General features: G+C 45.9%; 1 protein-coding gene across 1 annotated transcript in view; it reads right to left on the bottom strand.

Moving 5' to 3' along the window:
* Positions 1–1,204: 1,204 nt before the first annotated feature.
* STYXL1 (serine/threonine/tyrosine interacting like 1) overlaps positions 1,205–11,216 on the bottom strand; it is an 11,606-nt gene continuing 1,594 nt past the window's right edge. The window contains exons 2-9 of the mRNA XM_035900537.1: positions 10,388–10,482; positions 9,784–9,910; positions 9,415–9,471; positions 8,354–8,499; positions 6,855–7,000; positions 5,710–5,804; positions 3,586–3,695; positions 1,205–1,394 (exon numbers count right to left, since the gene is read on the bottom strand). Coding sequence (XP_035756430.1) covers positions 1,263–1,394; positions 3,586–3,695; positions 5,710–5,804; positions 6,855–7,000; positions 8,354–8,499; positions 9,415–9,471; positions 9,784–9,910; positions 10,388–10,482 — 908 coding nt within the window. The 3' untranslated portion in view covers positions 1,205–1,262. The remainder of the gene's footprint in view (positions 1,395–3,585; positions 3,696–5,709; positions 5,805–6,854; positions 7,001–8,353; positions 8,500–9,414; positions 9,472–9,783; positions 9,911–10,387; positions 10,483–11,216) is intronic.

The following is an 11,216-nucleotide window of genomic DNA, read 5'->3' as shown; positions in this document are numbered from 1 at the left end:
GGGCGGGCCATATAAAAGGGGGGGGCACGGGGGGGGTGAGGGTGGCTTAATTCTGGTTTTTCCTTGCAAAGAGCAGCCTGGAATAAGGAGGAATGAGGCAAAGGGAAGGAAAAGGGAAGGAAAATGGATGGAAACGGGACAGTAACGAGAGGGAAAAGGGATGGCAAAGGGGCAGAAAATGGAAGGAAGAGGGAAGGAAAATGGAAGGAAAAGGAATGGAAAAGGGAAGGGAAATGGAAGGAAAAGGGAAGGGAAAGGAACGGGAAGGAAAAGGGAAGGGAAATGGAAGGGAAAGGAACGGAAAATGGAAGGGGAAGGGAAGGAAAATGGAAGGGGAAGGGAAGGAAAATGGAAGAAAAGGGATGGCAAAGGGAAGGAAAAAGGATGGCAAACCCACGGGCCTTCCCCAGGCACGCAGGGCTCTCCCAGGCTCAAAGGGCCGGTCTCCTGCCAGCTGGGGCGCTTCCTGCTGGAAATTCACCACCACAGGGCCAGCTGCCTCCCCAAGCGCACGCGTTTGAATCCCAGACCCTGGGGGATGATCTAAAATGAAACACCCCCCTGGTAAATCCTTAGTGTGCAGTGCCAGGAAAGCCCAGGAGCATTCTCTTCCAGTGTTTTATTTTGTGATGTCAACATAAAGAAGTCCCCATGCGAGAGGGTAGGAGAGAAGATACTGAGTTTAGGTTTGACATCACAGGATTGATGCTTTGAAGTCAGCAGCTGTGCCAAGAGGGGAGGCGGTTCTGTTAGAAGGTGGCAAATAGGATAGTGTGGTCTTGCTTGCCCCCCTGCGAGGGGCCGGGGCTGCATCTGTGGGTAGCAGAGGAACTTCTGAAATGGGGAAATTCTGTCCTCACCTCTTCAGGCTGGAAGCAGGTCCAGCCAAACTCTAAATTTACCATCCTGGGCTACGGATCAATGAACCTTTTCGGAGATAGCCCTAATGGCTTCCCCGTAGCTGGGGCAACGAGCATGCCCGATAACGAGGTTATAATGCCCTTTGCTGACAAAAGAGATGAACAGTGCATAATGGGCCGCGTCCTGCAGGACTTGCTCTCCCCAAACTGCCACCTTCTACAGCTCGGGTGAGTTCCCCTAAAGGCTCCAAACTGTGACCCCAAATAATGCGGAGCAAAAGAGGAAAGCTTTTCCATTACATTAAGATCTTTTTTTCAAACAGAGCTCAAATAACTTTCTACCAGCACAGTGGTAGGGACAAGGAAGCGCCTTTCCCCACTGGGTGTTCCCTTTGCTCCCTGTCAGTAATTTGGTTCAGAAACGTCTGTGATCGTGGTCCCGTAGATTTGGGTCTCCCAGTCTGAGAGCTGTTTCACAAAGCCCCGGTGTGGCCTCGCGTTCGTTTTGCATTTCAGAACGTAGTTCCAAGCTCTCTGTTAAATGGAAGGAAAGCAAAGGAGCGTTAGGAGTTTGAACTGGAAGGGAATTCTGGGTATTTATGCGAAGCAGCTATGCTCGTGAACGACATGGCTTTGTATTTACTCCCTGTGTTGGACAGTAAGAACCTGCAGATCAGACTTTGGCTACCAAGGCAGGGACAAACTGGATGAAGATATGAACCCTGTCACCCTCACACTCTTCTCTCCTGGATGCAAGGACAGCTCAGGCTGCTTTCACTACCCAGCAGGTATCTTCCGTTGTTTCACACCGATGGAGCAATGCAGTCCTGGATTTTCTGCCCTGTTTCTTCCATGGACGACAAGCAAAGCAGTGAAGTATCAGCTGTTCGCGGGTAAGCAGCAAAGGTTATCGTGTTTCTGGATTGGTGTGACCTGTCGTGGCAGAGCAGCTAGGAAGCTCCCGTTATCCCACTGCATTGATTACAGCCGCCTTAATTATTTGTTAATTCCATGTAATCAGCTAGGAACTCTGCTACACCCAGGGCAGATCCCACCGGCATTACACCGCTTTACTCCAGCTGCATCCTTGGGTTTACCCAGTAGTGCTCATCTTCCTGCTTTTAAAATAGACTGACCCCCACGCCCACAGGATTGCTTAAGCGTAACGAGACCAAAGGTTAGAAGATCGTGCTCCCTTGGTTTGTTTTTCTAATCTCAGTGATTCTGCAGGCTCCGAGGCTGATCTTCCAATATTTACTTCTCTGGGCCTGTGGTGTGGATGTTTGTAGTTCCCCCGAACTCAACAGATGTACTCACGTATCGATTGCTAATAGAATAAGGGGCCGCACATCCCAAATCTGCCTTTCTTTTGCAATATCCCCGTCTTTCGAAGCTTTCAAAGCTCTTTGCCTAGATTGGGTGAAGGATCACACGGAAATGTGTTGCACTGCTTTTGTCTGCAAGAAACAAACTTGTCTGCCAGGGTAATCCCCCAGGAAAGCTTTGCCCAGCAAGCACTGCCCAGGCCAGCCGCAGCACACCACTGCCACGCCAACCTTTCCTTCCTCCTTTTTTTGGCACTTAGTAAAATGCTGAGACCAACCTGGTGATACCAACGGAGAGAAACTGCAAGGCTCAGCCTTTGACTTTTGCACTGCCATTGCAAGCACTTCCAGTGATTTTGCGTGCAAGGGAATGGTTATCAGCGTGCAGGAGCAATCCCACCCAGCGTTAGTAGCAGAGATGAAATAGCGTTTGCAGCCCTGTTGGCACGTTCAACCCGAAATTACCCATTGGCACACAGCAATGGTAAGAGATTTCCTCTTATGTTGCAAATGTTTGCACAAAATCAATTAAATGATTAGATACAGGCCCAGCTTCAGTGAAGCTTGGCTCAGTCCTTTCAAGCTCCCAAAGGAGGAAACACTTTCCAAATGAGGATGAGATTTTTAAGGAGAGGCCTTTCAGTTCCCATGGGAACTAGCCTGCTCTCTGCTAAGCGGGCACCATGAGATGGTGCCTGCAGCAGCACCGTGCTGGTGCGCTGTATGCAGACGGAAGGAGGGCCTGGCACCGGGGAAGAGGCTGCCAGGCCATCACACAGCTGGGTCATTCTCAGCTGTCATTTGTTACTTTTCTTACGTTATTCAGAGGTATGGAACAGAGTGTACAGGCCATTTATCCTGTACATCCCTCCTGGGCTAGTAGTATCCCATTCCAGATTTCTGTACAGTACTACCTGTGGGAGGGGATTGCATCTGGAGAAATGAAATAGGATTTTGGAAGAAGCTATTGCTGCTGAGCCCAGTGGTAAATCAGAGCCCTGCAAGCACTGGATTCTGCATTTCCCTGTAACCCTGTTGTATTAAGGGATGGGATTAACTCCAGTAGCTTCCAGATACTCTCTTTCTCAGATCGAGGAAAGTGGAAATACTAAATTCTGTAGGCACAGCTTTCTTTTTATAGCCCCATAATTAAGTAGGAAAACACAAGAATATCACAGATGCCAGGGTAAGGACTCGCATCCAAAAATCACACCCAAGCCACCTCCTTAATGGTATAAAGAAAATAAAATCTGCTATAATAGGATCTGTTCATTATCAGGTAGGTAGTCTGCATGAAAGCACAGATAATGTCTTTCTCATTACTACAGTACTGAGGCTTCAGAAACAGAAACAAACTGCAGATGCAGCCAGTATCTGTGGGAAATACGACAGTGATGTACCTTCAGGGAAAACTGGCAGGAATGTATAAGATAGGCCATGATTACTGTGCTGCTCCGGCTTATCCCCAGGCTGGAGAACACCAGCACTGCTCCGTGATCCAGCTGAGCGTCTGAGTAAAGAAATGCCAATCACAAATTAGTGATCTGGGAAATCAAGCTTGCAATTGTACAGTCAAGCTCTAGCTCAGTGACAGCTGACAGACTAGCAGCCTGAGCGACAGGAACCTTCATGAACCCTGACAGCCGCAGATGGGCACTGCCAGCTCCTGTTTTTGTAAGCATTTCCCTTTCTTAAAAATCCACTGAGTTAAAACGTGGCTTTGAAGACCAGAACCAAATGACAATGAGCAGTCAATGCTTCATTAGAGACCAGTGTTACCTTTACATCACATAACTGAAGTGGCCTACCATGACCAATCAGCTGTGGTCAGCATCACTTCAGCTACCCAAATTCTTCCCAGAAAGGTTTAAAGGTATTGAAATTTCTGATGAATGCAAGCCTAACCATTCTCCACTGAAGCTGGAGGAATCAGCTCTCAAACTGGAGGGACTTGGCCTTCAAATCCCCTATCCCTCTATGGGATCACCAGCAGGAAGCATGTATGTGCCAGCTAGGGCACTGGTTTTATGATGGTTTTTACGATGGATACTTTGCAGTGATAATTGCTAAGATCGGGAAACTAATTTTCTACAAAAGCTAAGCCCACTTGGCTTTAAGAGGGTGCTCCTAACCACATCAACTCTGCTACCTATGCCTGAAAGGTTCTATATTTTATTAATAACCTTTTGAATTCTATCCCTCCCTCTCCAGAGCAGACAGCATGACATGTTTTTGGAATATCAGCACCTGAACTCTAGAATTCATAGGGCAAGCCTCTTCTTTTACTGCTGTCAAGAGGTTGTGGGGTTTTGTGGTTTTTTTTCTTCAAGCTCTGAAACAGAGTTTTCTGGCTTATTTCTATCATGAGATACTAGTTCTGTTATAGGACCCGAGTAGAAATGGCCTCACTCTAACACACACCTGGCATGAGGACACTCACACTCCTCTCAGAGTATGTGGAGAGCTTTAGTCTGGTGTTCACCCATAACCGTTCCAGTTTACTCTACTCTAGACTGTCAAGTAAGCGGTTAGACTGTCAAGTAAACAGTTTCACAAGAGCTACAGCTAATAAACTCTTATAGTCTGTTTTGGAAACTTCCACAAACTGATGTGAGAAAGAAAATTTCTTCTGAAATACTACCAGGAAAAAACCTGGGGCAAAATGAAAGACAAAAGCATGACATTCAGTTCAGGACTACAAAATTATATGCTCAAATATTGTTTCCTTGGTTTTTTGTGTCCAGCTGTCATTTTGTCTTTTGTACTTGGATTATAAGGTCTGGGGGGACATGGTGGGCTTTTGCTTCTGGGTCTGTACAACACTAAGCTCACCAGGGCCTTGGTCTGTGGCAGGTGTTATTTCCTAAGTGTGATAAAAGATAACGACATGGTTGGACGCCATCACAGGATGGAGCTGCAGGAGCTATGGCTGCTGTGCTGCTGCAGGCACTGAGCTGGAGAGCATGTTTTTTCTTGCCCTCTCTGAAGTAACCAGCTAAAGGCATGTTTATACCATCCAACCTGAAAGTCTTCCTAGGCTCTATGGTGGGTCTGCACCACAAATGACAAAGATTAGCAGCGTCTTGTGGTAAGTTCTCTATCATGTGTCACACTTGTTCAAATAAGGCTCTGGTGGTTGAAGATTTGGTCTGGTAAGAGTCAAAAGGGTTGTATTTAAGAACAAAGGAATGGGAGAGAATCATATGAAACCCTGGTAGACACCCTGCAGCAAAGCCTTTTCAGATCAGGTAGAAAGCTCACTATTATCCATGAGCGAGGTATTCTTTAAAGTGAGTAGGAGCATCAGGGTGAGATGCCCTGTAAAATCTCCTCTCTGTCCATCAGGATGGTTAGTAAGGCAGCTCTGGTATCCATTAGGGTGTGGGCTTGCTTGGGAGTATACTGGTCTTGAAAGATTATGAACCCTCCTGTCTGAGCTTCCTGTTTAAGTGAATTGCAGTCACTCCCATCTAATATCCTAGAGTGAGCAAGGTCTCAGGAATTCCAGATCAGGAACAACTCACCTATGAAATGACAAATGGTGGCAAAGGTAGAGAAAAGATCTGCTTCGAGCAAATCTGGAACAGGTATATGGAGATATTTGCCACCTTCTGCAAACCTGGAACAAGAGAACACAGAGGAAAAAGCTTTGAAAAAATGTGTTTCTTGGAGGCAAGCTGATAATTTTGTTTGCTGTTACGAGTTTTTTGTTGTTGTCATCATTAACATTATGATAAGGGATTTGTTAGTGTTAGTGTCTTTGTCATTTGTTAGTGTAAGACACTGAGGTGCTTGTAATACAGAACCAGTTTAATTACTGATTTTCCATTCCACATGGTATCAGCATTGATGTCTTAACGTACAGCTTTCTTTGCCTGAGAGCTAAATGACAACAGATGAGCTGAAAGCAAGAGTACCTTCACAGTGTGCACGTTGGCAGTTTTGTGAATGTAGGCCCCCCCCCTTGCTTCATGTGGTTTTCTAAGACAGCATCTTCCTCCTTCCACAAGCTCAGAGAACTCAACTCAGAGAACTAATGGAGTAAAACATTGGTGATGAATTTTTGAAATGTGAAAGCACATCATGCAGAGGGCATGGGAGGATTACCCACGGTGTAGACCTTTGGGTATCTTCCTCTGGGGACAAAGGTATGAGAAATGTCTGCTGGTACGCATACACTGGGGTAGGTAACTGGATTTGTTACTTATTTCCACCTTGAGAAATGCCACTGGATTTTTCACTGTGTGAAATGGCATTTCAGACTGAGCACAATGGTCATGGACAGATGTAGGTAAGGAAGGAGGACCAATAATGTGAATCATCAGCAATTTAGCTTTTACACTGACATGTTTGTAAGATTTTGCTCTGAAACCTATTCAGAGGTGTAGGTTCTTCCCGAAGAATGGTGGTATGTGATAGAGTTGAAATGCCAAGGGCCTCCCGTGGTAGAGGGCTGCAGGACTGCATTGCTGCTGTGCTAACTCTGGAGCAGAGATCAGAAAAATGAGCATGAAATAGTATTCAAATCTGCAGTTTTCCTCCAACCAGAGGTTTCCTTGGAAGTTCACAGGCACTGACTCCTCTGCGAATGGGCTCGGGTGCTGTGCCACCTCTTTTTTTCACAGACACAAACATTGGTGAGGGTACACCCTGAACTGTTTTAACTTACAGTGTGGCAGGCTGTTCAGAGATGTTGACTTGTGCTGTGATCTTCAGATCTTTCTGAATTTGTTGGTCACAGGCCTGCTTGAAATTGCCCATATATAACTTTGCAGGCAGTATTTCTACAGGGTATGGCTGGAAGTTGTCTAGTTCCTGCCAGAGAGAAACCATAGGCTCAGTTTAGAGAGTGTATTTGCTCCTATCAGCTTGGTAAATTCTTGAACAGAAGTCACGTGAAGAATTGAACACACATTTAGTCAACAGCCCATGACACATTCTAGTGTAATGATTCATTTAATCACTTGGACCTTCTGTATGCTGAAGTCCTTGGTAGATTTATTGAGAATAATTAAGAGCATTGCTGTCATTGTGGCATTACTTGAAACAAGTCCTAATGAAACAGGAGTCTGGAGGGACTTCAGCATAACAGATTCATTTGATGTTTTCCCCGGTTACTGTTTGCAAGGCTAAATGAAATCATCTGCCACCTGCAGAGCTGCAGGTGCCATGTAGTGGCACAACACGAGGCCGCAGCTGGTTCCGGTGTCTGCAGCTGAAGGCTGGGGACAAAAATGCACAAATAACCAACTGTGCCTCTACATCACTCACCAATACTCGGCTAACGCTACAGCAGAACAAAGCAGCAGCCTAACAATTTAAAGCAACGGAGAACAACAGCTTAAACCAAGAGGTAAGGAGGTACTCTGTTACCAATTGAATCCGATGGGGAAGTTCAGCAGCTTGCTACCCTTCACAAAGCAGCACAAAGTGAATTGATTTTCTCTCCTGCGCTGTAGCATCCCACAGGTTAGCACCATGTCACGGGCACCAGAAGCAAACAGGAACAATGGAAACGAGAGATGTCTTGCAGTGAGATGCTCTCTGCTGCCCAGTGCCCTCTAAATCTGCCCTCCCTCAGGTCCTGTCCTTGGTGTGAGAGAAGGGTAATTGCTTCTCATAAGCTAAATGTTTGTGGATGAAACCGAACAATTAGGATACCACTGTTCCAGTGGATGGCTGTTTTCTTTCTGGGCCTGTTGAAACAGTGCAGCAGCACTTGCTCCATGATTCTTCCTGATGGAAAGCTTTACAGACATGGAACACAGTGCTTGATAGGAATTGTACTTCTGTCTGAAAACATTTACTGTGCAACATCCCAGATAACCACGTGTCAGAGAGCAACCTGCTTCTTTTCATTATTTTCTACTGTTTATTTAGTTATTTGTACTCTTCAGCAGGCTGGTTTTGGGGTTACCAGAGAAACCTTCCCAGTTTGTTTTCATGAGCTTTCTTTCATGCAATGGAAGAAGGCTAAAAAAGGCAAAAAGCGGCTGTAAAAGAATTAGTGGTGAAACTCAGGGCAAGCACAGTAACTCAAATTACATTTAATTCCTTTGAAATCACTCTGATACCAGGTTTAGAACACCATTTATCTTGAATTCATTAGCCATCACCAGTTGAATACGAATGCTAATGTCTTCTACTTGCAAATTAGTGTCATCTCACCTGCGGCATCCACAATATCTTCTGAGTCCTCAGAAAATGATAGCAAGCTGAAAAAAGCTTGTATCCTCCCCTCAGGACAAGCACGGGATGGCGGGTGAACTGCTCTAAGCTTCTGGCATATCGGACGGCAGTTCCTTCCTCAGCATCTAGTTAGATCAAAAAGTTATTTGCCAGGGCAGGTTTAAAAATGCCTCCACCAGTGCTGGGGGTTAAATCTGGCCCACTGACACTGATTTCATTTCATCTAATGATCTGCAGAAAGCCTTGTTAAAAGCCAGACTTGTTCTTTAACTGTTGCTGCAGGTCAGTAACGAGGCATGCTGCTCTTCACCTCTTGCCTTGATCTTTTATTCCTCTCCTGGTTTCTTTTGTAGGTCTGGATAATTTTTTTTCCCTCCCATTATTCTTTGGGAAATGCTTGTAATAAGTGCCCATAGTAGGAAGTATTATTAATTTACATCTAATAATCTTAGTTTTATGGAGGCCCTTTTCTTAGTCTGCTTTAGGCAAAGGAGGAGGTATCTTGAATTCTTCACAAGTGTTTTAAACACTCCCCTCAGTGAAGCAAATTATGTGAGGTGGCTGCTCCCCCTCCTTCTCCCACAGGATCCATCCCGCTTGCCTCCAGCTATGTCTGCATTAGAAACAGATCAGCACAATAGAAACCCACTTCTGATTCTTCACACCTTCCCTTGCTAATATCTCACCACCGACCGTTTATGAACATGCTTGCTTTATTCATTCCCCTTACACTCCCAGATTTTTTTCTTTAAAAAATGACGTAAATCTTTACTAAAACTATAGCAGCCTTTATAAAGCTAATAGGAGCCAAACAAACATACAGAAGTGGTTCTGCATATGGCAGAACTCCATGCCAAAGGATGTGTGAAAGCTAAACATTTCCATGGTTCAAGGAAGACCAAACAATTACATGGGAAAGTTTCCAGCTCTTCACATTTTTCAGTGAACTCCATCAAATCATCACGCCCATTAAAGCTAAGTCTTTTTAAAGATGATAATGCGAAAGCCTTTTTATAACCCTCAGAGAAGGAAGTACTCACTCTGTGAACATACGGAACTTGAGTCAGTGTTTTCAGTCTCTGAAGAAGCACTGCTCCCTGAAAGGCAATTGTTGGACAAGCCCAATCTTAGTGAAAAAAAAAAAGAATCCATTTCTCACATGTGATGAGGAACTTCAGAAGGATCAGTCCACAGATAAGAAACCAGAAAGCTTTGAAATGAAATCTGGATTTTTGAAGGCTAAGAATATATGCAGTGCAGTGAAAAACCAGAGGCATAGCACAGAATTTAGTTTTTCAAATAAAACTGGGTAAATTCACAACTCTTCCAATAAGCTCATAAAATTAAATGAGGAATGGGAAGAATATCTATCCTGCAGTGAGGTCTTGACTGACATGGGTCACAGGTACCTTTTTCTTCCTCCTCTTCCTCATCGTCATAGCAATCCAAAGAGCTGGTCTCGCAGTCATACACCACACAGTATCTGACACACCTCAGCTCCTCAGAATCTGGTACCAGATAATCCCCCGTAGGACTCTACCAAAAGCACAGAGGAATTCTATCAGGAGCACAGCTCCATGCTTTTCTTGAGGCCTCAACGCTACTGACATCTTGCAAGTTACTACTCTGCAGCTATGGGATGGGTCTGGGGCTACGTCTGTTCTTGACTCTGAAAGACCCAATTGAATTCAGAAATGATGCAAACTACACTGGACTGCTGAATCAGCCACAGCGGTAAAGATGCCAACACTGTCCTTTGTAAAGCAAGACTACGGCGTGTTAGTTCTTGTGCAATATTTTTCATGATATACAGCTCGTACGTGCCAATCCTTTGAGCTACTGAAGCCACCTTTGCTTTGTGACAGAATACATCCCCCCAGTGGCAGAAATGGAACATGGCTGGAACAGGCAGGGGAGAGGCTGGGACAGTTCCCTTGGGTTTTAAGCCAATTTTGTTTTACTGCTAATTGCTGAATCCAGGGATGATTCACACGAACGGTAATCCCCCCTCACCTGTTCAATCCTGCGTGCTGTAATAATATGGCTTTCATTGTATTCACGCTGGGTACGGGCATCTGAAAAAAAAACAACCAAGACAGAGCAATTGGCTTATTTGATGCTTTAAAGGTAGAATCCCATTCATAATTCAGTCAGTGGCAATTCAGGCAGCAACGTCAACCAGAAAGGGATTCAGTTTCTTGGAAACTGAGACTTTCTGATAGGAATATAACAAACCCCAGTGCTGATGTGAGTCTACATGTAACACCAGGTGATGCCAGCAGCTTTAGTCCTGGCCCAAGTGTGGTACCGCAGTGCTCACAGCGCCAGTCCCGTGCTCTGTTCTGCCTTACCCCCTCTCGCTGGTCCGGCTCTGACCACCCGGTATCCGGCACCTCCGCCTCTGTGCTGCCCCGGTGATAGGGAGAGGGGCACCAGAGAGACCCCAACCCCACTCCCAAACTGGCTGACTCTCTCGCCAAAACATTTAATAATATCGCAATATCTGGCACCCTTTTTTGTGTGTATCACCACTATGCAAGATGCAAATGCTTATCGGCAAATCTTTGTGCAATGGTCAAGAAATCTTGTCCGCCTGTAAAACCTCTGGGAGCAGCAGGGGAGAGTGTGCATCCCTGGGACGGATGAGAGCAGGAAGAGCTGGACGTGGTGAGAGCTGGCGCAGCACCGGGTCACGGCATCCGCAGTGGGGTGGGAATGGCACCCCAACGGTGAGGCCGCGGTAGCTACAAGAAGCAGGGCGTGCTCTTCCCGCCGGCTCACAGCTCCACGACCCCGGAGGGCTGCCCAGGCCGGGGCCTGGGGCCCGGCTGCGGGGGGGGGC

This window comes from Egretta garzetta, unplaced genomic scaffold (assembly GCF_000687185.1).
Source record: "Egretta garzetta isolate BGI_Z169 unplaced genomic scaffold, ASM68718v1 scaffold108, whole genome shotgun sequence".
Classification (NCBI taxonomy): Eukaryota; Metazoa; Chordata; class Aves; order Pelecaniformes; family Ardeidae; genus Egretta; species Egretta garzetta.
The sequence above is the reverse complement of the archived record's forward strand: the minus strand, read 5'-3'. Positions and strand labels throughout refer to the sequence as shown.